The sequence below is a fragment of the Capra hircus genome, chromosome 20, assembly GCF_001704415.2.
Source record: "Capra hircus breed San Clemente chromosome 20, ASM170441v1, whole genome shotgun sequence".
NCBI classification, from domain to species: domain Eukaryota; kingdom Metazoa; phylum Chordata; class Mammalia; order Artiodactyla; family Bovidae; genus Capra; species Capra hircus.
The window spans coordinates 37,249,497-37,275,223 of record NC_030827.1 but is presented as its reverse complement, the minus strand read 5'-3'; the positions used below and the strand labels follow the sequence as shown (position 1 = coordinate 37,275,223).

Below are 25,727 nucleotides of genomic sequence, written 5' to 3'. Positions count from 1 at the left end.
CTTGCCCTCTTCCAGCTTCTCGTGGCTCCAGCCATTGCTTGGTTTGTGGCTGCATAACTCCAGTCTCTGCTGTCATCTTCCCTCGGCCTTCTTCACTGTGTGTGAGTGTGTCTCCCATTTCTGTCTTTCATAAGAATAAGTTCATTGGATTTGGGGTCCACCCTAAATTCAGGATGATCTTATCTTGAGACTCTTGCATTTGAAAGACCCTTTTCCCTAATGAGGTCACATTCATTGATTTAGGTGGACATATTTTGGACGAGGCCTTACAGTTCAACCCACTACACTCAATAATTTTATACAGTCAGAGTCCTGTGGTGAGAATTACTTGGTTAAGTTTTTTTGTGTGTGATGATGTTATTCAGTTCAGTTCAGTTGTTCAGTTGTGTCCAACTCTTTGTGACCCCATGGACTGCAGGATGCCAGGCTTCCCTGTCCATAACCAACTCCCGGAGTTTATTCAGACTCATGTCCATTGAGTCAGTGATGTCATCCAACCATCTCATCCTCTGTCGTCCCCTTCGCCTCCTGCCTTCAATATTTCCCAGCATCAGGATCTTTTCAAATGAGTCAGTTCTTTGCATCAGGTGGCCAAAGTATTGGAGTTTCAGCTTCAGCATCAGTCCTTCCAATGAATATTCAGGACTGATGAATGAATATTAAGGACTGATGATTATATTATTTGATAATATAGTTATGCTGCTTGTGTTTGATTTTAGAGATTGCTTTTTTTTAAATTTGATTTAATAACTGATTTCTGAATGTAACATTTACATGGTTCCAAAGTCAACCCAGTAGGGAAGGTATTGGGAAGGTATACTCAAGAGCCTCACTACAATCCCATTCCTACCTTCCCTGGGGATAATGATTACATTACTTTCAACTTTGTCTTCCCTGATTTCTTTTTATGATTAAGCAGTACCTATACGTATTCTCATTTCTCCTTCATTCAGGACAGATTGCATTCTGTATACATTTATTTTGTACCTTGTTTTTTTTTTTTTCACTTAGTTTTTCCTAGGAATTACTCTGTTTCAGTTCATAGTTCTCATTCTTTTAAACTACTGTATAATATTCCATGATGTGGATGTACTATACAGTCAGATTCCTGTGCTGAGACATTAGATTGTTTTCAAATTTTTATATTGCAAATAATGCTGTAATGAATAACATTTTGCTTATGTTCTACATATTTGTGGAGGGTCAGCTTCTAGAAATGGGATTACTGAGTCAAAAGTTTATGTAAATGTATATGTGTGTGCTGTGCTAAGTCACTTTAGTCGTGTCCGACTCTGTGACCTCCATGGACGGTAGCCCACCAGGCTTCTCTGTCCATGGGGTTTTCCAGGCAAGAATGCTGGATTGGGTTGCCATTTCCTCCTCCAGGGGATCTTCCCAACCCCGGGATTGAACCGTTGGCTCTTTGTTCTCCTGCATTGGCAGGCAGGGTCTTTACTACTAGCGCCACCTGGGAAGCCCATGTAGTTTTGATATATATGCCAAATTAAACTACATTTTGCATTCTAGCCAGCATTGTATGAGAGTACTTGTTTCTCAACAGCATCCGTAATAGTGTGTTGACATTTCTCATTTATCAGGTTGGCTGGAATTCAGAAACTTGCTCTCAGTATAGTTTTAATTCTTGTAGTAATGGTAAGGCTGAACATACTCTTTTTATGTGTTTAAGCACCATTTTATTAAAGCTTTTATATCTGAATGATTTGAATGATGACAAATTGTTATTGAATACTGAGTCTACATCTTAATTAATTGTTATACTTTCTGCTCTTCTTTTACGTTTGTTCTGATCTTTAAAATGAGACCTATTCATTGAGTTATTATGAAGATCAAATGAAAAAAAAAAGGGGGGGGGAGGAGAATGTAAAGCAACAGGCACAGTGCCCAGCACATACTTAGCAAGTAGTCAAAAAATATATTTTTTCTCTCTCTCTATACCTCAGTTTATATACATATACTGCCTACTAGTAGGCAGTCTAGTAAGTGTGTGTCCAAGGTGGGGGCCAAGGGGCAGTGGGTGAAAGTGTATTTAGCGAGGGAGAAGGAGGGAAAGAGGGAAAGACTTTTCTGTAACAGAGAATTTATGATGTGTTAAATAGTGTAGAGAACATTGCCTAGAGTAAAAGGAGCCTGGTGGGCTGTAGTGCATGGGATTGCAGAGTCGTACACGACTGAGCACACACACAAGGTGTTTTATTAACTTCTTGGCTTTCATATTCTGAAAATTGTAATAACATTTTGCATAATCTGTTGTTAGTAGAAATTTGGCAGCATGATCCATGTGTTGGAGCAGCGTCAGACTTTTTTCCAAAGAAGATTCTAACCTCCCTGAAGTTTCTATGTAAAACATATTTTGAGTAAACTCCTTAAACTTTGTGAAGTTAGCTCTCTTCATTTTCCTTGCCTAGATTGGTTGGTTAATAAAACTTATATTGCTACCCTTAGTAATACTGCGTGTTTGTTTTCCATTTCAAACATGTACTCTGGACCATCTCAGTTTTTGAAAAGTCCAGTTCTGAGAAAAATTAATGAAGGACTGTTCAGTGGCAACTTTCTGTCCATCCATTCCTCTGAATGTTTACAATTTTACTCTTCGATAGAACCATACTATTAGAGATCTGTGTACTTGGATGGACTGCATTATTTTGGCCCCTTGTTGGTTTGTTTTTACTGAATTGTCCTTTTAAATGGATGTGATTTAAAAAAGCAAAGTAGCTCGAAACATTTGGGGAGGTTTTTTTTTAGGGATGCCTTCAAGGACTTTCTTCGTTATATCATCCAGAATCTTCTTTATGTGAACTCACTGGTGAAATTTCCCTCAGATTTCCAGTATCTTGGAAAAGCTGTACTTCTCCTGAACAGTTGATTCACTTTATAGACACTATGTATTTACTTCTTTTCATTCCTAACTAGGAAACTTAAGCCATATTTGAAGGTCAACTCTTGGGAGTTTTGGAGAGCATTATACTGTGCTTTACTCTGTACTATTTTTATTTATTTTCTTTATCTCAGTGTATCCTTTGTTCAGAATCCTTCACTTGTTTATCTTTCAACCTATGTATTCTTGTAGTAAACTGTTTCAAATCCTTATGGAACAACACAGAACGTGATACCTATATTTATGAATGCATGTATATGTGCATGTTACACCTTTAGTTACCCAAGCTAGAACCTGAAAGTTGTCCTAGATTCCCTCTCTCTCCACATCCAAGTTGTCTCCAGATTAATCTCTTTCTGTATATCTGCCCTTTTCTTGCTATTAACCTTGCTTTCTCTTTGTTCAAGTGGTAGTTTATTTCCTACCTAATTGTTCTTCCTTTCTTCTAGTACCTTTCTACAAGTTTAGCACCTTCTCTTCCATAGTGCTGCTATAGATCATGCTCTAATAACAGAATCTGTTCATATAATTTTCTTAATATAAAGTGTTTCAAATTTGGACTCCTTAACCTAGCACATAGGCTTGTTTATAATCCGGCTTTTGTCTGTTTAACCTCCCTCAGTCCACATGGGCGTCATGCAGTTTCACAGCTTTCTTCCTTTACACTTGCTTTTCTCTCTGCCTGCAACACCGTTCCCACTCTTCATCAATACCAAGCTTTCAAAATTCATTACAGGTGACATCTTCCTCAGAAGATTTTCCCTGTCTTTTAGCCCAGTAGTTACCACTGTAGCCCTAGGATCAGTAGCCTTAGCATCATTGGGAAATTATTAGAAATGCTAAATCCTTGGCTGTTACTCAGGGCTTACTGAATTAGAAACTCTGGGCATAAGACCCAGCAATCTCTGGTGCCTGTTGGTTTTCAGACTTTAGCAAGCATCAAAATCACCTTGCAGGGGAGTGTTGTTAAAATATCAGCTTCCATCTCTGAAACATCTTGGAATGGGTGGATATGATAGATTGTATTAACAGCTCCAGGCCTTCACCCCTGCCTGCATCCAGGCTCTTTCCCAAGTGATGTGTAGTCCTGCCAGTGACATGACCAAAGGTTTGAAAAAACGTTGTAAGATTGTGCTTGCACTTTTTGTGTCTCTGCCATCTCTGAAGACCAACATGTCTAGCCTGACCCACTGGTTCTAGGAGGAGATTGAGAGCTTTAAGCTGTTTAGCTTTCTATTGGGTATATACCAAGGAGTGAAATTACAGGGCCTAGGGTAATCACCCAACAGATAATGTCCCTTCTCCAGAGTGTGTGTACCCATTTTATATACTCCCACCAGCATTGTGTGAGCATTCCTGTTGTTACTATGCTGTCATTGCAACAGTTGATTACTTTTTAACTTTAAATATATCTTACTATGGTTGTCATTTACATTTTCTTAAAGACTAATGAACTAAAGCACCTTTTCGTATGGAAAATTAAACTCTGTGAGGCCATACAGGAATTGTTATCTGTTTAGTTCACTGCTATATCCCTAGCTGCAACAGTGTATTGCATGTTATAGGCACTTAGTAAATACTTGTTGAATAAATAGTATAAGAGCAAAACTTGGTGAATGTCGAATTGAGAATTTGCTGACTTTGGCTAATAATTTATTCTGTGACCATATTTAACATACCTACTATCACTAGGTCTTGGTTTTCTTGCCTATAAAATAGATGTTTGTTTCCCAGAGATATTTTTCACCTATGAAATTGTGTGATTCTGGAATTTATAAATAGTTTTTCACATTTGTATTGTTTTGCAACTCATGTTTTACTTATTTTCTCTTGATTCTCTATTTTTTCATTTAACGCACTTGGCTTACAATGATATACCAGTAACAGCACAACTAGTGCTGTCTCTGAATAATATTCTCCACTAAATAGAATCAGAGCACCTCTCTGAAGAAAAGGCTGGTTTCCACTGTTGGGATAGGAAAGGTATGAGATGAGGTTGGCATATCTTATTGCACTGAAAAGTAAGGAATCTCTTAAAGAGTGGTAGGACATAACAGAAGGACAAGAAAGTCAGCTTGGAGAAGCTGCTGCTGCTGCTGCTGCTGCTGCTGCTGCTGCGTCACTTCAGTCGTGTCTGACTCTGTGCAACCCCATAGACGGTAGCCCAGCAGGCTTCCCCGTCCCTGGGATTCTCCAGGCAAGAACTGCCCCTGGCCAAATTGGGGAAAATTTTGAGCGTCAAAATAAATGAATAATAATAGATTGCAACTCATTCAGTAAAAAAGAAATTGCCCAGTCCATACTGACATGAATGAATAGGGAGGAAGGGAAATGTCCCGTTACAGTAGAATGACCAGAAATAAATAAAACATTGATAGAAAATCATTGATAGTATTAAAATTAAGTAGTGTAAGTTCAGTGGGAATTAGGTATTTAGTAGTCTCCCTTACACAAGCCTCTTTCCACAAACTGCAGACGGGTAACTTAATAACGGAGAACATGGCCCACACTGCATTAATCAAGTGATCAAAGTTAACATCAAATTAGCAAAAAACTGGTATCAGATGCTTCCTGTTATAATGCACTAGGAGTCTATGATAATACCTACTATAACATATCACTGGAATTCCAGATCTATGGATTATACAAACAAGTCAATAAATGCAAAGAAAGTACAGGGAACCAGTCTAAATTCAAGAAGACTTAAAGTCATGACAGCTGAATGTTATATTTGATTCTAGGTTGGTTCCTGAACCAAGGGGGAAAAACAGTTAAAAAAGAATATTATTGGGACAGTGGAAAGAATAGGGACTTGGGATTAGATATTATTTTATAAATGTTAAATTTCATGGTTTTTTCCATTGGCTTCTTGTTATCTAAGAAAATGTTCATGCTCTTATGAAATATATTTTTTGTTGTTCAGTTGTATCTGACTCTCTGCAATCCCATGGACTGCAGCACGCCAGGCTTCCCTCCCTGTCTTTCAGTATCTCCTGGAGTCTGCTCAAACTCAGGTCTGTTGAGTCGGTGATGCCATCCAACTCTCTCATCCTCTGTTGCCCGCTTCTCCTCCTGCCCTCAATCTTTCCCAGCATCAGGGTCATTTCCAGCGAGTTAGCTCTTCTCATCAGCTGGCCACAGTATTGGAGCTTCAGCTTCAGCATCAGTCCTTCCAGTGAATACTCAGGGTTGATTTTCTTTAGGATTGGTTTGGGATTGGAATGAAAACTGACTTTTCCAGGAAATACATAATTAAGGATTGAGAGAAATGGACTCTGATAACTCCAACTTGCTCTGAAATAGTTCAGGGGGATACACACACACACAAAGGAGGACAGGGAGGAGGAAGGGATTGTGAAAGGTAAAGCAGACAGGCGAAAGGTAAGCAGGTGGTGAATCTGGGTAAACACTACAGCAGTTTCTTGTATAGCAGTTTTGTGTAACTCTGTTAACTTTTTGTAAGCTTGAAATTATATCAAAATTAAAAGTTATCTCTTCAACTAAGAAAATTTTTTAAAAAAGAAGCCTTCAGGAAAAACTAAAAAAAAAACTTCTGCCTATAAATTGCTTTGCAAAATTTCTAAATCAGCTATCAGAACTTTTAACTTGGTTCAATAATAAAAGCCCATAAAGTGAATGAACTAGGTATTGTTTAGAACCCACAGACTATAATTGGCTTTTAATGATTCTTTATTTTGAAATAATTGCGGATTCATAGGAAGTTGCAAAAAAAAAAAAGAGTATGGGTATATCATGTATACCCTTATTAATCCAACCTCCAACAAAAGTAACATTGTATTAAAATTTCAAAACCAGGAAATTGACATTTGTACAATCCAGTTTATTCAGATTTAGCCAGCTATGTATGTACTTTGTGTGTGTTTCTATATAGTTTTATCCTAAATGTACTTTGACTGAGGGACTGAGCACAAGCACACAGACAAGTAGTTATATGTAAACACCACTGTACTCAATATAGAGAACTGTTGTGTCACCACAAGAACCACTTCCTTGTACTGTCACTTCATAGTCACACCTGCATTCCCCATCTCCAAGTTCTGGCAGCCACTGATCAGCCTTTCATCCTCAAGTTGGTATGTCAGGAGTATCCCATGAATGGAATCATACAGTATATATTTTTGAGATTGGCATTTTTCACTCAGTATAATTTCCTTGAGATTCATCCAAGTTGTTATGTGAATAGTTGGTACATTTTTATTGCTAAGTAGTATTCTATGGTGTAGATCGACCAACTTGTTTAGCCATTCATGCACTGAAGGTCATTTGGGTTGTTTCCTGTTTTTGGCTATTACAGATAATGCTGCTGTGAACAGTGATGTGCAAGTTTTTGCATGAACATAAGTTTATTTCACACAAGAAACATTTTTTGGTTTTACTTTTTGTTTTTTTTTTTTTAACTTAGCATTCAGTTTTATGTTTTAAAGTTTATTCTTAGGCAGTAATTTTCATACTTTGTTGCAGTTGTTCAGTCTGCAAGTCATGTCCAACTCTTTGCGACCCCATGGACTGCAGCACGCAAGACGACTCTGTCTTTCAGTATCTCCCAGAGTTTGCTCAAACTCATGTCCATTTAATTGGTGCTGCCATCCAACCATCTCATCCTGTCATCCTCTTCTACTCCCCTCAGTCTTTCCCAGTATCAGGCTCTTTTCCAGTGCAGCTCTTCATATCAAGTGGCCAAAATAATAGAGCCTCAGCTTCAGCATCAGTCCTTCCAATGAATATTCAGGATTGATTTCCTTTAGGTTTGACTGATTTGGTCTCCTTGCTGTCCAAGGGATTCTCAAGAGTCTTCTCCAGCACCAAAATTTGAAAGTCTCAATCCTTCAGCATTCAGCCTTTTTTAGGTCCAATTCTCTCACATTTGACATGATTGTTGGAAAAACTGTATTTGTGACAAACCATTTTTCCTTCTAGTCTTTAAAATCCAAGTCTAATTTTGTAAACACAGTGAGCTGAATTCAAGTTGGTATCTTTCAGGAGTATATAGAGTCTCTATGAAAACAGAGAAATGGATTCAAAAAATTAAGGAACTACAGTTGCTGTATTCAGTAACCAAGATATGTTTTAACTTAGCATTCAGTTTTATATTTTATGTTAAATGGCCAGTTCAGTTCAGTCGCTCAGTCGTGTCTGACTCTTTACAACCCCATGGACTGTATGTAACACGCCAGGCTTCCCTGTCCATCACCAACTCCCAGAGCTTGCTCGAACTCATGTCCATCATGTTGGTGATGCCATCCAACCATCTCATCCTCTGTCGTCCCTTTCTCCTCCTGCCTTTAATCTTGTCCAGCATCAGGGTCTTTTTTTTTTTTTTTTTTAAGTGGCATGATTCGACATCAAAAGCGCCTTGCCCTGCCCTGTTAGGCTAGGTATGATCTAATTTATATGTATCTTTTCTCCTTAGTCTTGTATCAATGCATCATTGTGTACAGCGACAGAATCCCCTTTTCCTTTGTCCTTCTGTAGGGACGTGAGCATGCTATTCACCGCCCCCACCCTGTCCCCATTTCTTCTTTGCCTTTTGCCTGTGTAACTCATATTAATGAGACTTCCTAAATGAGATATTGTTACTGTCCACCCTTCACTCTAAACTTGGTTGCAGTCTTTTTGTCTCTCAAAGTGCCCAGTTCTTTTCATTTAGAAAAGAGCAAGAACTCCAAAATACTAAGATCAGGGACTCTGGAATCAGACCTTGGACAAATTACTTACCTTTATATGCCCCAGGTTTTATTATCTTAAATTAATAATACTACCTGTTAAATAGGATAAGGATTAACTGAATTCAGATATGTAAAGATGAACTAAATATAAATTAATATGAAATTAAACATGTAAATCCCTTAGAACAATTCCAGGTGTATAGTAGATGCTAAGTATTCATCCATTATTATTGTTGTGAAGTTTATCACAATATGTGATCATCTGTTACATGGTGATTAGTCATAATATCACTACTAATGGATTCTGTAAGCTCTATGAGGATATTAACCATGTTTGGGGTGGTTTTTAAACTTTTTTTTTTTAACCACATTATGCTCAAAACTCACTGTCAGATCCTATTCTAGGTAGTAGATGCTAAATGCATGATGGTGAATACGTAAGATTTAATGTTTTAAAAATCAACAAATCAGATCATCAAGTAAATGGAGATAAGTCACTTAGAAATTTCATTACCTGCTGATAAGCATATGTAATATTATCAGCTATCAAGTACTGGTAAAGAGAAGCCAAACTGCTTCCTCAACTCCAGGCAATTCAGTATTCTGATTGAAATGGAAAGTGTTTCAGTTCCATTTTAAGTTTAGTTTGCTTTTGTGTTTATTTGTGATATTAACTTGTGTCAAAATATTATTTGAGAAAACTATTTTTTTATATCCCTCTTTTCTGCATGCCTCCCCTATCCCCATCAGTTTTCCTAGATTTTGTAAACAACCATGAAAGTCCTCTATAACAGGTCTCCAACCTTCGGGATCTAATGCTTGATGATCTGACATGGAGCTGATATAATAGTAATATAAGTATAGTGCACAATAAATGTAATGTGCATGAATCATCCCGAAACCATCCCCTCACTCCCCAGTCCAGGGAAAAATTGTCTTCTGTGAAACCAGTCCCTGTTGCCAAAAAGATTGGGGGCTGCTGCTTTATAACACACAGATATCTTTTTACATTTTGTATTCCTATTAACCTTCTAGCTCAGGATATAGTTAATGTTTTATTTTCTTTTTAATAATCTGTGTTTCATAGTAACTTTACTTTTGTGGGACTAATCATATACATCAGAAACTTCATTTAAAATTTAGAAACCCATTTTTCTTAATAAAAGATTTATCAATAATGACAATTTAAACAACTAAATATTTTTTCATTTTATGTATAGAAAGGATATGCCATTTGATGTTATGAAAATCTGTATTTTATGATTAGTTCATTGAATATTAGCATATTAAATTTTAAAAATAACATGCTTAACCTCAGTCCATGGATTTCTCCAGACAAGAATACTGGAGTGGGTAGCCAGCCATTCCTTTCTCCAGGGGATCTTCCCAATGCAGGGATCAAACCCAGGTCTCCTGCATTGCAGGCAGATTCTTTACCATCTGAGCGACCAGGGAAGCCCAATTTATATATTTACATCCTATAAAATAGCATAGTGGGAAGAATCTAGTGGAAATTATTAAAAAGGTTACTGTAGATAATGTGGGCTTCCTTGGTGGCTTCCTGGCAGGCTACAGCCCATGAGGGTCACAAAGAGTCAGAAATGACTGAGCGACTAAGCACTATAGGTAATGTGGGTAAGAAGTTGCTTTTCTCTGTTTTTATTATTTCTTTTCCTATAAGAAAGACTATTTAAAATAATTTTGAAGTTTAGCTCCTTAGAAAGGAGTTGTTAGTTACTAGTCTTAATTGACTTTTTACAAGGTTATTTTCCCTGAAAATTATCCTAATATAGTTATTTCACGTTCATAAGTTATACTATTTAATTACTATATTTGGATCTCTTTAAATTCTTTTATTTTTTTTAATACCAATTACAGAAATAAAGCCTGAGGGAAACATGATGTCTTACCATTCAGTCTCTTAAAAGAATAGCATCACCGACTCGGTGGACATGAACTTGAGCAAACTCCATGAGACAGTGAAGGACAGGGAAGCCTGGCATGCTGCGGTCCATGGGGTCACAAAGAGTCGGACATGACTTAGCAACTTAAACAACAACAACAACCGTAGACTGAGTGGCTTATAAACAGCAGAAATTTATTTCTTACAGTTCTGGAGGTTGGGAATTCCAACATGAAGGTCCTGGCAGATTCAGTATCTTATGAGAACCCGCTTTCTGGTTCATAGATGGCCATATTCTTGCTGTATCTTCACATGGTGGAAGTATCAGAGGAGCTCTTTGAAGTCTCTTTCCTAGGGGCATTAATCCTACTGGTGAGAATTTCACCTTCGTGACCTAATCACCTCTCATGAGCCCCACTTTTAAATATTGATACCATCATACTGGGATTAGGGTTCCTTATACAAATGGGGTGGGGGGGGAGATAGAAACATTCACTTCATGTCACATGGTTTCACAGTAATAGGTATGTTAAAAGAAAGGCTTTACTTAATCCTAAGTATGAGATGATATTTTGTACCCAGCAAAAAATTTCCCTTAATTAAAATAAAATGTGGAAGTTAACACATTTTAAATTACTCCAAAGAAATTTTAAAAAAGAAAGAGCAAGGTACATATGAAACAGGCTGTTTATTATGGGAGACTTTAAGGACATGAAAGGCAAACAGAAGAGTGTAATGAATGCCTAGTGTCCATCACTTAGCTTCAACAGTAATCAGCATGCTGTCATTCTAATTTCATCCATACCTCCATCCATTCTGTAACCACTGCTAAATTATTAGTAGCAGTATTATTACTTCTATAGTATTTTGGAATTTGGTAATATATATATTGAAAAATAGAAATCTTGGGTATACTCATATAACCAACATCCCTCCATGATACAGAACATTTTCATTACACCAAAAACTTTCTGCATGTCTCTTTGTAGTCGCATCCCACCACCACCATCAACGTACTGCTAAGCTGGACTTCATAAAAAGTTCAAAAGATATTGTTAAGAGAGTGAAAAGGCAAAAGATAAGGATACAATATTTGCAAATAGTATCTAATAAAGAACATTTGTCTAAAGCATATAATTCATGCTCTCAGAAGTCAGTAATAAGATCGCCAACTGCCAACCTCTACTCTAGACCTGCACTTGTTGTTCTTCAAGTCCAACTGTTTGCAGCCCCATGGACTGCAGCACACCAAACTTTTCTGTCCTTCACTATCTCCTGGAATTTGCTCAGAGTCGTGTCCATTGAGTTGATGATGCCGTCCAGCCATCTCATCCTGTCCTTCTCGTTTTGCCTTCAGTTTTCCCCACATCAGAGTCTTTTCCAGTGAGTTGGCTCTTTGTATCAGGTGGCTAAAGTATTGGAGCTTCAGCAGGAGCTCTAGCTGATAGTTGATGATCTGACATGGAGCTGATATAATAGTAATATAAGTATAGTGCACAGTAAATGTAATGTGCATGAATCATCCCGAAACCATCCTTCTTATTTATATTCAGGGTTGATTTCCTTTAGTATTGACTGGTTTGATCTTGCAGTCCAGGGGACTCTAGAGTTTTCTCCCAACACCACAGTTTGAAGGCAACAGTTCTTTGGTGCTCAGCCTTCTTTCTTTATGGTCTTACTCATGTCCATACATGACTATGGAAAAATCGTATCTTTGACTGTATGGACCTTTTTCAGCAAAGTGATGTCTCTGGGCTTTTAATACACTGTTTGTCATGGCTTTCTTCTAAGGAGCAGGCATCTTTTAATTTCATAGCTGCAGTCACTGTCTGCAGTGATTTTGCAGCCCAGGAAAATAAAATCTGTCACTGTTTCCACTTTCCCCCCATCTATTTGCTATGAAGTGATGGGACCCGATGCCATGATCTTAGTTTTTTTAAGGTTGAGTTTCAAGCCAGCTTTTTCAAAGCAGAGATATTGAGTAGGTAGTTGGATTGAGTGTATTGTTTGTGGGGAGAAGTCACAGTAGGAGATATAAATTTTAGAGTTATCAGCATACAGGTGCTGTTTTAAAATCTTGAGATCAGATGAGATTAACAGCATAGGTAGAACAGGAGATGAGAAGGAACCAAAATAGGATTCAGGAGTGGCCTGTCCTGTGAGGAAAAACCAAAAGAATATGTTGTTCTGGAAAACAGAATTGTGCAAACAGAAGATTAATCAGCTCTGTTGAATGCTGGGTCAAATAATGAAATAGGAGTTTTGTCCATTGCACTTAACAGTGTAGATTCATGCCATTACTAACCATCGTAAGACTTTCGGTGGAATGATGAGAATAAAAACCCAGTGTGGTCTTGAGAGAAAGTAGAAGAATTAGAGGTGAATACGGACAACTGAAGTATTTTGCTGTGAAAGGAAGCAGAAAATGAAGCAATTTGGTGGAGGATATAGGAGACAAGGGTTTTTTTAATTTTGTTTTTGGGGAATAGTAGCAGTTATCAGCATATAGATGTTTATATGCTGATTGGAATGACCCAATAAGAGGGAAAATTGATGAAACAGGAGAGAGAAGAAGGTTGTTGGAAATGACCTCTTTGAATGGGTTAGCACTGAACAGAGATCATTAATGTGCATTATACATGAGCAATCATGATTTGTTTTTTGTACATCTTTATGTACTCTTTGGAGAAGGAAATGGCAGCTCACTCCAGTATTCTTGCGTGGAGAATCTCACGGACAGAGGAGCCTGGCAAACCATGGTCCATAGGGTCAGAGAGAGTCGGACACGACTGAAGTGGCTAAGCACAAGCGCGCATGTACTCTTTCTCAGTTATTCTTTTCGGTACTTTAAGTAATGATCTTAAGCTGTGGAGTAATTTCCTAAAGTACCTGAAACATATTTGTTCTCCTACTGAGTTGTCTTAAAGAATTCATTGTTTCTAGGGACTTATTATATTAGGATCAAAATAGCCAGACGGAGGACCTGGATAGGTATTTTCCCAAAGAAGACTTAAAGATAGTTAACAGGAACATGAAAAGATACTCAACATCACTAATCATCAGAGAAATGCAATTCAAAATCACAATGAGCTATCACCTCACACCTTTCAAAATGACTATTATCAAAAAGTCAACAAATAAAAGAACTCTCATGAACTGTTTCTGGGAATGTAAATTGGTGCAGCCACTGTGGAAAACAGTATAGAGGTTCCTCAAAAAATTAAAAACAGAAGTGCCATACAAAACAATTCCACTTCTGGGTATTTCTCTGAAGAAAGCAAAAACACTAATTTGAAAAGATACATATACTATGTATTCATCACATTATTTACAATAACCAAGGTATGAAAGGAACCTGAGTGCCCATTGATAGGTGAATGGATAAAAATGATGTCGTATAGATATGTACCTATTCACACACATATATATATATATATACACATATATTCTTTTTTATGGCTGATAACATGCAAGTAGATGAAATGCTGTCATTTGCAGTGACGCATATGGACCTAGAGGGTATTCTAAATGAAATGTCAGGTTAAAACAGATACCATATGATTTTACTTATATGTGGAATCTAAAAGCAAAACATAAACAAACATAAGAAAGCAGAAACAGTTATAGATGCAGAGAACAAACAGGTAGTTGCCAGCGGGGAGATGGGTGAGGGGATTAGTTCAATAGGTGAGAAAGATGAAGAGGTACAAACTTCCAGTTAGCAAATAGATGAAGCACAAGGATGAAATGTACAGTGTGGGGAATATAGTAAATAATGTAATATTGTTGTATGGTGACAGATGGTAACTAGACTTCCCACGTTGATCATTTTGAAATGTATAAAAATACCAAATCATTATGTTGTATACTAGGAACCAACAGTGTTGTAGATCAGTTAAGCTTCAAAAACAAGCAAACTCAGAAATCAGATTTGTGGTTATCAGAAAGAGGCTGGGATTGCGGTGTGGGGGAGGGGGTTAGGAAATTGAAGGTAGTCAAAAGGTACAAACTTCCAGTTACAAGATAAAGCACTAAAGATGTCATGTGTAACATGATAAACATAATTAAACACTGCTGTATGTTATATGTGAAAGTTGTTAAGCAAGTAGGTCTTAAGAGTTTTTATCACAAGAAAATTTCTTTGTATGAGATGATAGATGTTTATTAACTCACTGTGGCATCAAAACGAAAAAATCAGAGTAACCAGAGTTTTTTGAAAAGATTCTAAGGGCAGACAAATCGCAGATAGCTAATAGGACGAAGATGAATGATAAACCTATTACTTGCTTTTATCACAATATTACTGTAGAAGTCTTCATGTATTCAGACTTTTCTTATATTTTATATGCACCCAAAAATTGCTTACATGTGTTAAAAAAATTTTACAAACTTCAGAATCTGTTGCTTTCTAGTGGTGGTGAATGATTATTTCAGAAGAATCTGGCCAGTCTTTGGACTAGTGGGAAAATAAATGTGCATATAAAAATTTTGTAGTCGTTGAAAGTGTGCCCTCTTGTGGACTGTTCAGTGATTTAACATTAAAACATTTTTCTCTTACATTTTAGATTCAATTGATTATATATCATCAAGTGTGTTATGGTCTAAAGTTGAGACCTACATCTAAATGTTATAGTTCCTTAAGACCTCAGCCTCATTTAGAAGAAATAAAATGACCATTGTTTGATTTCTGCATTTCTGATCCCATTGTATAGGAAATCATCTTGTGATAAAGAAATCAATCTTGTTATATTGTACTATATATAGTACAACATAGATTTACTTATTTACTTACCTAGCTGCTTAGGATTTATATTCTACCTATTTCCCAAAAGAATTTGAGGTAGCATATTCTATTAAATGTAATATAAACTGAGACAATAAAAATATAATAGTTTTAAGCCCTCCCTCCCACCTTCCTCACCAAAGAAAAGGAGAAATTAGTATTACCAAGGAAGGAATACTGCTAATTAGCTAAATAGTCCACACATATAAAATGTTGGTTTATTCAAAATAATATAATCCTGTAAGACAGCATAACATAAAGAACACTGAACTAGAAATCCAAACTTTTGTAGGTCAGTTTACAAGCTGTGAGACCTTAAACAAACATTTTTCTTCTCTGAGGAACGTTTCATTTACCTTTTTTACTGGTTTGTCTTTTCTGTCATAGCATTGTAGATACCTCCCAGTTTGATGTCCTTCATATATGGTTGGGAATGTAAGATAAGATTAGAAACACCTGAGTTCAGGAGCTTCCCTGGCTTCACCCTGGTTGGTTCAGACAGTAAAGAAAGTAAAGAATCCGCCTGCCATAACAGAGACATGGGTTCAGTCCCGGAGTTAAGAATGTCCCCTGGAGAAGGAAGTGGCAACCCACTCCAGTATTCTTGCCTGGGGAATTCCATGGACAGAGCAGCCTGGTGGGCTGCAGTCCATGGGGTTACAAAGAGTTGGAACAATCAGCGACTTCACTTACCTGGAGTGTTAGTACCTTGGGTTTATATAAAAGTTGAATGAGAGTACCTTTAAAGTGTTTTATATATCAGTTTTTATTATATAGTAGGTGCTGAATAAATGTTAAATTATCAATCCTGCCAATTTTTCATTACTAAGTGAGATTGTTGAGACAAGATTATGCACATTTTTTTGGCTGTGGGTTACAAAAGTGGCTGTCCAGAAATGTTTATCTACCATCAGATTATACACTTGTTTTTTATTCCAAGTCCATTTCGATTTGAATTTTATTATTGTAACTTTTACCAATACTGTTTTATTTGCATTTCTATCATTTACATGAGGAAATCATATTTTGAAGTGAAATTAAGTGAGTGAAGAACTGGGGTCTTTATAAATCTTGCCAAGTTCTTAGAAGGTCCCTTCAGACTCATTATAATGGGCTGAAGTAAGAGATTAGCATAATATCTCCCACTGATTAACCATTAATAATTTTGTGCAACACAGTCCCTAGGACTGCTATACATATTTGTAATACTATGGTGAAATATATACTGGAATTTCAAATAATAATTTTTAGTAGGGTTTTCAGACGTAGGGAGTACTTTATATTGAAAGATTCCTTTTCACTAATCCACCTGTTTCTCCTCTGTTCCTCTGAAGTGTTTTCCAGTTGGCAGTAGTACAGTTAACTTTCTGCATTACTTACAGTGTGCCAGGTAGTATGTCAGGTGATTTACATGCATTATTTTGTTTTATTCTTATTACCACTTATGAAGGGGCTACTTTCTTTACTCTTCCATTTATTTAAGCCAGCAACTTTCAGACTGCTTTGATTTGGTGACTCATAATTAGAATGACATGTTACCTTGACTCACAAAGCAATGTGCAATATAGCCTTATATTTCTGTTTCATCCCTCTCAAAATTGATCTCAACCCATTAAATTTACAATCTACAAATCAGTCACCATTCAGATTTTAAATAAAGCACTGCCTTCGGAGACAGTTCTAAAGCACTCTTTATAATCTCTTTATAAAAACTTAAATTTTTAAAGTTGAATTAAGATGTATGAGCAAGGGGAATTATTAATGTTATATCATTATACTGTTTTGAAGATTATAAACCAAAAAACTCATAGGTTTCTCCTGAAGGTTACTGACTAGCTTCTCTTAAAAAAAGAGAAGTATTTAAACTGTTTAAAAATTACAATTCAGCTTTCTCTTTCAGCACTGTGTCTTAGTTAATTGATGTAGAACAGACTCTTTTTGTTTGCTGTTTATGAAGCTATTTAATAAAGACGCATCTTTTTCAAAAATTATTTATTTTTTAATTCAAGGATAATTGCTTTACAGAATTTTGTTGTTTTCTGTCAAATATCAACATGAAATCAGCCATAGGTGTACCTATGTCCCCTCCCTCTTGAACCTCCCTCCCATCTCCCTCCCCATCTCACCCCTCTAGGTTGATTCAGAGCCCCTGTTTAAGTTCCCTGAGACATACAGCAAATTCCCATTGGCTATCTATTTTGCATATGGTAATGTAAGTTTCCATGTTACTCTCTCTAGACATCTCACCCTCTCCTCCCCCCTCACCATGTCCATAAGTCTGTTCTCTATGTCTGTTTCTCCACTGCTGCCCTGCAAGTATTCATCGGTACCATCTTATTAGATTCCATATATATGCATTATTATGCAATACTTTTCTCTTTCTGACTTACTTCACTCTGAATAATAGGCTCTTGATTTATCCACCTCATTAGAACTGACTCAGATGTGTTCCATTTTATGACTAGTACTCCATTGTGTATATGTACCACAGCTTTATCCATTCATCGGTCAGTGGACATCCAGGTTGCTTTCATGTTCTAGCTATTGTAAATAGTGCTGCAGTGAACATTGGGGTACATGTGCCTTTTTCAATTTTGGTTTCCTTAGGTTATTTGCCTAGCAGTGGGATTGCTGGGTCATCTGGTGGTTTTATTCCTAGTTTTTTAAGGAATCTCCATACTGTCTTCTATAGTGGCTGTATCAATTTACATTCCCACTGACAGTGCAAGAGGGTTCTCTTTTCTCCACATCCTCTCCAGCCTTTATTGTTTGAAGGCTCATCTTTTAATAATGTGCACATTATTTAAGGAAGGCAAGTTGAAGATAAATTTTTATGCATATATGATGTGGAAAAGAAAATAGTGTTTGTCAAAATTGAGTATCCCTGTCCAATAATACAGCCACATTGTTTAGGTTCTGACCTTTGCTCCACAAATTACTTGAAATTCCTTGTAAATTAATTTTCTCATCGGTAAAATGCAGGAAAAAAAGAGTACCTACCTTACTTCATTGTTGTGAGGACTAAATGTGTTGTTGCATACAAAGCACTTTGCAGTGTGAACATACAGTAAATAATATATGCATGATGGCTGTTACTGTTATATATAGCTTGAGTATGCAAGAAAACAGAACATTTTATTTTTTAAGCATTTCCCTAGAAGTAATATATTTGACATTGTTACAAATAATTATCTGTTTTTTGTTGCAGTGTTTGGGAAATGGGAAGTAATGACAGCTGGCACCTGAACTAAGTACTTTCATAGGCAACACCATTCCAGAACTTCAGGATGAATGGGGATATGCCCCATGTCCCCATCACTACTCTTGCGGGGATTGCTAGTCTTACAGACCGTAAGTTTGGTTAACGTTCTACTCTGACATTGATTTTTAAAGAGACTATGACAATAATTGTTGGTGGTGTCATAAATAACACAAAGTGTGTAAAGACTTTAGATTTTGAATGACACATTATTATTTCCTTTGGTTTACTGGCATAAGTGTGAAAGTAACAAAATTAGTGAACTAATAATAAGACCTTAATTTCTCTTTCATACTAAGGACCCATTAAGAAATGGTAGTATGTTTTTGTTTAAAGATCTTGCGTGAAAGGGATAAATGTAAAAGTAAGGATCAGAGAAGATGAAACAATCATTAAGAAAAATCGAAACTGAAGAAACATGGTTTGTGTATAGGAATTATTACACACTTTTAAAAAAGCATTTAGGGAAATGGTGACTGAAACTGCCCTTCAAAGAAGAAAATTTGATAGCCCCACTTAATCTAATTTCTTAGTGATATTTATTTTGGATATCATGTTTGGTAGTCTTTTGGAGTTTGTCACAGATGTCAGGAGTCTATTTTACCATGAACACTTAAGTTTCTTAAGAACATTGTCATTCTCTTGAGGTTTAGTTCAGTTCAGTCGCTCAGTTATGTCTAACTCTTTGCAACCCCATGGACTGCAGCACGCCAGGCTTACCTGTCCATCACCAACTCCCAGAGCATGCTCAAACTCAGGTCCCTTGAGTTGGTGATGCTGTCCAACCATCTCATCCTCTGTCGTCCCCTTCTCTTCCTGCTTTCAGTCTTTCCCAGCATCAGGGTCTTTTCCAACGAGTCAGATCTTTGCATCAGATGGCCAAAGTATTGGAGCTTCAGCTTTTGCATCAGTCCTTCCAAGGAACATTCAGGACTGATTTCTTTAGGACTGACTGGGTTGATCTCCTTGCAGTCCAAGGGACTCTCAAGAGTCTTCTCCAACACCACAGTTCAAAAACATCAGTTCTTCGGCACTCAGCTTTCCTTATGGTCCAACTCTCACATCCATAAGTGACTACTGGAAAAACCAGAGCTTTGACTAGATGGACCTTTGTTGGCAGGTTTAATCGGTGGAGTGCAGTATTTTAGGGACTCATTCTTTTGGTAGGCAACTTTAATTCTTAGTCCTTGTGTAAAAACTACTCACAATGTTAGTCCTTATCCTACCTGATAAATAAAGGGGAGAAGACATATGAGAAGGAAGGGTTGATGGTGAATAGCTGACATCCTTTCTTTGTAAAACAAGCATTTTGCAAGATATAAAGTTTCATAAAAGCAGCTATAGGAAAATAACTTTAAGAAATGTTTTCATTTATGTTCCCCCAAATACTGTTTTTTTCTGTTGTTAATTTCCAGCTGGTTTAAGTGGGTGTAAAATAGATAACAGCCTACAGCTTTGAAGCAGGGCTAGTTTATAAAATCTGATATTACAAGAAAGTAGTTGGTGTGGTTAAAATAGGTAAGAAAGCTTTTGAAATAGTCTTTAGTTTTGGTTATCACTTTGTTCAAGTAAGGCATAAATTGATTTGATACGTTGTAGGAGTGCAGAGTCAAATAAACAACCAGGAATTTCTTTTTTTTGGTTGGGGGGCGGTGAGTTCTGTGCATTATCTCAGCTGTACCTCATTTAAAAAATTTTTCTGCCCAATAAATTCTGCTTATTAAGTAATGATTTGTTTCCAATGTTTTTATGAACAGAAACCTATTATTACCCATAGTGACTGAGTGGCATGATAGTTAATTCTATATAGGTGATTAAAAATTAAACCAAAAACTAAGACAATGTTGATAACTTTTTAACTTATATTTTAAACAAATGAACAAATTCCTTCTATGTGAAGAGACATTAAGTAACTGAATTTAAATAACTGTGAACACTGATGTCTTTTTTTTTTTTTTTTTTGCTGTCAGAATAGAATGAAGAGATTATTTAGGAATTTACAACTTAACGCAAAATTCCTTAGATATTTTTCTTTCTTCAGAATCCTGTTCTATGCATGTTGTTCTCCTACCAAAGTGAGCTATTTTTGTATTTGCCCAAGCTTTTAAAAACACACATTAGTTGTCTATCTGGTGAAGAGTCAGATATTGTTACTTGGTTTATTTATTTGATTATGATGAATCTTTACAGTAGAAGTAAATTGGATTAATTAATACATTCAATTTTTAGAAATTACCTATTTTTTTAATCCTACTTTTTTGGCTATTTATAAAATTAGTAAAGATATTAAGACATGAGCAGTTAGCACAGAGTTTTAGTCTCAGTAGTATAATCTATTGTGGTCAAAGGGACATTTGGGGAGTTTTGTAGAGTAGTTTGGGGTTTGTATGGGGAGAGACAGAATGCCTTTTAATAATTTGTCACGCTGATATTTTACAACTTATTTTTAATCCCATATATATTTAAGCATGAAAGAGGTTTCATACTGTTACTCAGTTAATTTCTCTGATTTTATTCCAAATAGTCCTGAACCAGCTGCCTCTTCCATCCCCTTTACCTGCTACAACTACAAAGAGCCTTCTCTTTAATGCACGAATAGCAGAAGAAGTGAACTGCCTTTTGGCCTGTAGGGATGATAATTTGGTTTCACAGCTTGTCCACAGCCTCAACCAGGTATCAACAGATCACATGTAAGTATATTCTAAAGTAAGATGAAATGTTTTGCTCCTAGTAAGAGAATCAGTATTCATGGTTTAACTTTTACTTCTAAAAAAGTTTAATGCATAATTTTAAATTATTGGAATATCCTCTTGAAAATATAGCCTTATTGTGATGAGATATTAATGAGATTTAAATAGACCATAGTTATTTTGAGACGGTAGTTCTGATGCATGTAATTCTATGAATATTTTTTTGATTCTTGGAATAATCTTGGGATTCATCAAGATCATCTGTGCAGAGGTCTCAAGTTGTTCATTAATTTAGGTCCTTTTCCTGAAATTGCTGGAGTAGTTAGAATTCCTGGGCACTAGGGAGTTTAATGATGGTTCTGTTTGGAATAGGCTTATATGCTTTTCATGTAAAGTATAGCAAGAACTCAGAGATTAATTTCAAGGAAGGTTGCTACAGAATTTGGAACTAATTTTTCTCCAGGACTTATTGTACAGTGTGAACATAGATGTGTATTTTCACACACTTGACTTTAAAATGATATGAACTTAAATATATAGCTTATTTACAGACTTTTTGCACAAGTATACTTTTTAAAATTACTTTTTACTACCAAAACAGTATATATGTATACGCAACACAATGTATAAAACACACTACTCAACACAAAAATGTACAAAAAGTTCATAACCCACTGCACAGTGGTACACTTGTGCCCTTCCATTCTTTTAATTTTTTCAACTTAAAGATTCATTTAGGGGAATGAGTATAAAACACATTATAATGAACAGATCTCTGCCATTACCTGTAGCTCATACTTTGGGGCCATTTTTTAAGCTGATGAATTTAGGAGAAATAATAAATGTGAATTTTCTGATGGGAAACTGAGAAACGATTGTTTAAAATCAGAAGGAAGTATATCTCTACAGAAATTCAACAGTGTCTGAGTATTTTACTGCTTCTCATACCTGTGCTTTCTCTTCTTTTTGGCTCTGTTGGGACTGTATTGCGGCTTGTGGTCTCTTCATTGCAGTGTGCGGCTTTCTCTCGTTGTGGCGTGCGGGGGCTTCTGAAGTTGCAGTGTGTGGGCCTAGTAGTTGTGGCTCGAGGGCTTGGTTGCCCTATGGCATGTGAGGTATAGTTTCTCTACCAGGGATCAAACCTGCGTCCCCTACATTGGATGGTGGATTCTTAAATTATTGGACCACGAGGGAAGGCCCTACCTGAACATCCTTAATCGAAAGATTTTTACCACATATTTAGAGAGATAAGAGGAATAGCACATATACAATTATGATTAATTATATGGTGAGCTGCTTTGATTGCCCCCAGAAATGTATTTAATTTTATCATTGGACACCATCTTTATGAATCTTTCTTATTAGATTTAATGAGTGCAACAGTAACATGTAAAATGTGAAATTTTAAATACTGCCTAAATTTTATTTCTTAGCATTTACCTATAGTTGTGAACTTAACTTGCTGCTTACTAACTGCAGCTATTCTTAACCACTTACTTGGGTTTTTTCTCTCCAGTGGCTTTATTTGAGATGAGAATAAAGAGGGGGAAATTATATAACCTTGGGTCTTGTCTTAATCAACATGGCAACATTATTTCATTCAGAGGACATTCTCAAAAAGACAAACTCACTTATATTTAGATATAAGGGAGAAAATATATTCCAAGTCCGGATATCAACTTCTGTGCATAATTATCACTTTTACCCTTCCATTATTTTGAATAGACACTTATTTTACACTTTTATGCTAATATAAACATTCTTACATAAACTTCCAATCCATAAAATAATGTTTGGGGTTCTTTTTGTTGCTGTTGTTTAAAATGTGGAAAGGAAAGAAGTCTATAATCTAAGTAATAGAAAAAAAAGAATTCTTAATGACCATCACTTTTTTAATGTTTTATATTTATTTTTTCAATGCCAGAGAGTTGAAAGACAACCTTGGCAGTGATGATCCAGAAGGCGACATACCAGTCTTGTTGCAGGCCGTCCTGGCGAGGAGTCCTAACGTTTTCAGGGAGAAAAGTATGCAGAACAGATATGTACAAAGTGGTGAGGTTTTTAATAATTGAATTTCACAGTATATATATTTTTAATGTGTCTTGTATCAGAACTTGCTTCACGTGTAAATTCAGCTGTCTCCTTTAACAAACTAGCCTGTCATCTGTGAATGCTCTGTGATACCTTGAATCAAACCAAGAACAAAAAGGAAACTAAATAATAGATAGTAACATTCTTGCAGTTTATTTCAATTAGGCAAAACTTAATATGCAGTTTGCTAGATATTTCAAAATGTATTAATTTAGTCAACAAAAGAGCTTTTTATTTTAGAAACCTAGAATAGATATGAAAGAAGTCTTTTCATTAATCAAATAATAAAAATATCTGCAGAGCTTCTCAAAATGTAGTATGTGTATAAATAAATATACCAAGTATTAGTTTTAGTACTGATGGTGATTACATTCATGGTTATATAGTAATTGGTTTAATACTTCTGTTCTTTAGAAATAGAAAAAGGCTTATAACTGAAGTATTACTATTAAGGAAAACTTTATAATAAGCATTAGAAAAACCATAAAAATACTACATCTAGCGCATATGATTTTTCTGTAGTCAAGGAGAATCCTTAAGTTAGGAGCCTTGTTCTGGCCTGAAGCTTACTGAATCTAGTAAGCTCAAATGCTTGCTTCCCTCTCAAGATTAAAACAGCCAGAAGGGAGTAGTTAGACAACCCAGGAAGATCCAGTTTATTTAATTGATTATTTGTATTCAAGAAGATTGCCACATTTGCTGACAGTACCTCCATGAAGCTCATCATTCCATTTCTTAGTTTTGTTTTTAAATAGTATTACTATGTTGATGGTGTATCATTATGTGTGAATTGTGTTTTTAAAGCAATTGTATAGTTGCTATCCATTTCCCAAAGTGAATCTAGGGAAATTTCCTTTTAGGAAATCGAAGTCAGGTATGTAGGACAAGACTGTATCTTCATCAGTCTTGGATGGCAGTAGTAGGTCACAGATAGAAATGGTGAAAGGAAAGCTAGAATTAAACATACTCTGGAAGAATGCTGGAATGAAAGAAAATATGGAGACATCATTGATTGGAAGAAAGACTATAGGCATATCTTGTTTTATTGCACTGTGCTTTTCTGCACTTCTCAGATGGTGCCTGTTTAACAAATTGAATGTTTATGGCAGCCGTGCATTGAGCAAATCTGTCAGTATCATTTTTCAAAAAGCATTTGCTTATTTTGTGTCTCTGTCACATTCTGCTAATTGTTACAATATTTAAAACATTATCACTGTGTTTGTTATGGTTATGGTGATGTTTGAAGTCACTATTATATTTGAGGGTACCAGGAACCGCACCCATGTAAGTCAGTGAACTAATGGATAAATGTATGTTCTGGCCGAACTGGCAGTTCCACTTTCCTTGAGCCTTGCTGTTTTCTGAGACAGAACATATTGAAATGAGTCCATTAATAACTCCACAGTGACCTCTTAAGTGTTCAAGTGAAAAGAAGAGCCACATATCTTTTACTATAATCAAAAGCCAGAAATGCTTAAGCTTAGTGAGGAAGACATGTCAAAAGCCAAGATAGGCCAAAAGCTAGGCCTCTTTTTCCTTACAGCCAAGTTATCAAAAACAAAGGAAAAATTCTTAAAGGAAATGGGAAGTGCTACCCCAATAAACACTTCAATGTTAAGAAAGTGAACAAGCCTTCATTGCTGATATGGAGAAAGTTTTACTGGTCGGGGTGGAAGATCAAACTAGTTAGAATACTCGCTTAAGCCAAAGCCTAATCCAGAGCAAGGCCCTAACTCTGGGCCTTCTCTCAAGGCTAAGAGAGTTGAGGAAGCTGCAGAAGAAAAGTTTGAAGCTAGCAGAGATTGGTTTATGAGGTTTCAAGAAAGAAGCTATCTCCATTCACTTTATAGTGCAAGGTGAAGCTGCAAGTACTGATGTAGAAACTGCAACAAGTTATCCAGATCTAACTAAAATACTTAATGAAGGTGGCTATGCTAAACAAAAGATTTTCAGTATAGAAGAAACAGTTTTCTATTGGAAAAAGATGCCATCTAGCACTTTCATAGCTAGAGAGAAAAAGTCAATGCCTGGCTTCAAAGCTTCAAAGGAGCTAATACAGGTGGTGAATTTAGGTTAAAACTAGTGCTCGTTGACCATTCTGAAAATTCTAGGGCCCTTAAGAGTTATGCTAAATCAACTCTGCCTGTGCTCTATAAATGGAACAAGAAACCAGGATAATAAGCATATTTGTTTATAACATGGTTTATTGAATACTTTAAGCCCACTGTTGGGACCTACTGCTCAGAAAAAAAAAAAAAAAGGTTCACCAACTCAATGGACATGACTTTGAGTAAACTCCGGGAGATAGTGAAGGACAGGGAAGACTGGCATGCTGCAGTCCATGGGGTGACAAAGAGTCAGACGTGACTTAGCAACTTAACAGCACAGTTCTTTGGATCTTTGAGAGAATCAGAAAGA

At 36.3% G+C, this 25,727-nt stretch overlaps 1 protein-coding gene across 5 annotated transcripts in view; it reads left to right on the top strand.

Moving 5' to 3' along the window:
- Positions 1 to 25,727, top strand: part of NIPBL (NIPBL, cohesin loading factor) — a 198,557-nt gene that overhangs the window by 66,213 nt on the left and 106,617 nt on the right. For 4 of the 5 annotated variants that reach the window (XM_018065528.1, XM_018065532.1, XM_018065529.1 and 1 more), the window contains 3 exons: positions 18,478 to 18,620; positions 21,053 to 21,218; positions 23,143 to 23,270. In XM_018065528.1, the coding sequence (XP_017921017.1) occupies positions 18,557 to 18,620; positions 21,053 to 21,218; positions 23,143 to 23,270 (358 nt within the window). In that variant the 5' untranslated portion in view covers positions 18,478 to 18,556. The remainder of the gene's footprint in view (positions 1 to 18,477; positions 18,621 to 21,052; positions 21,219 to 23,142; positions 23,271 to 25,727) is intronic. The other variant, XM_018065530.1, reaches the window with a different exon arrangement.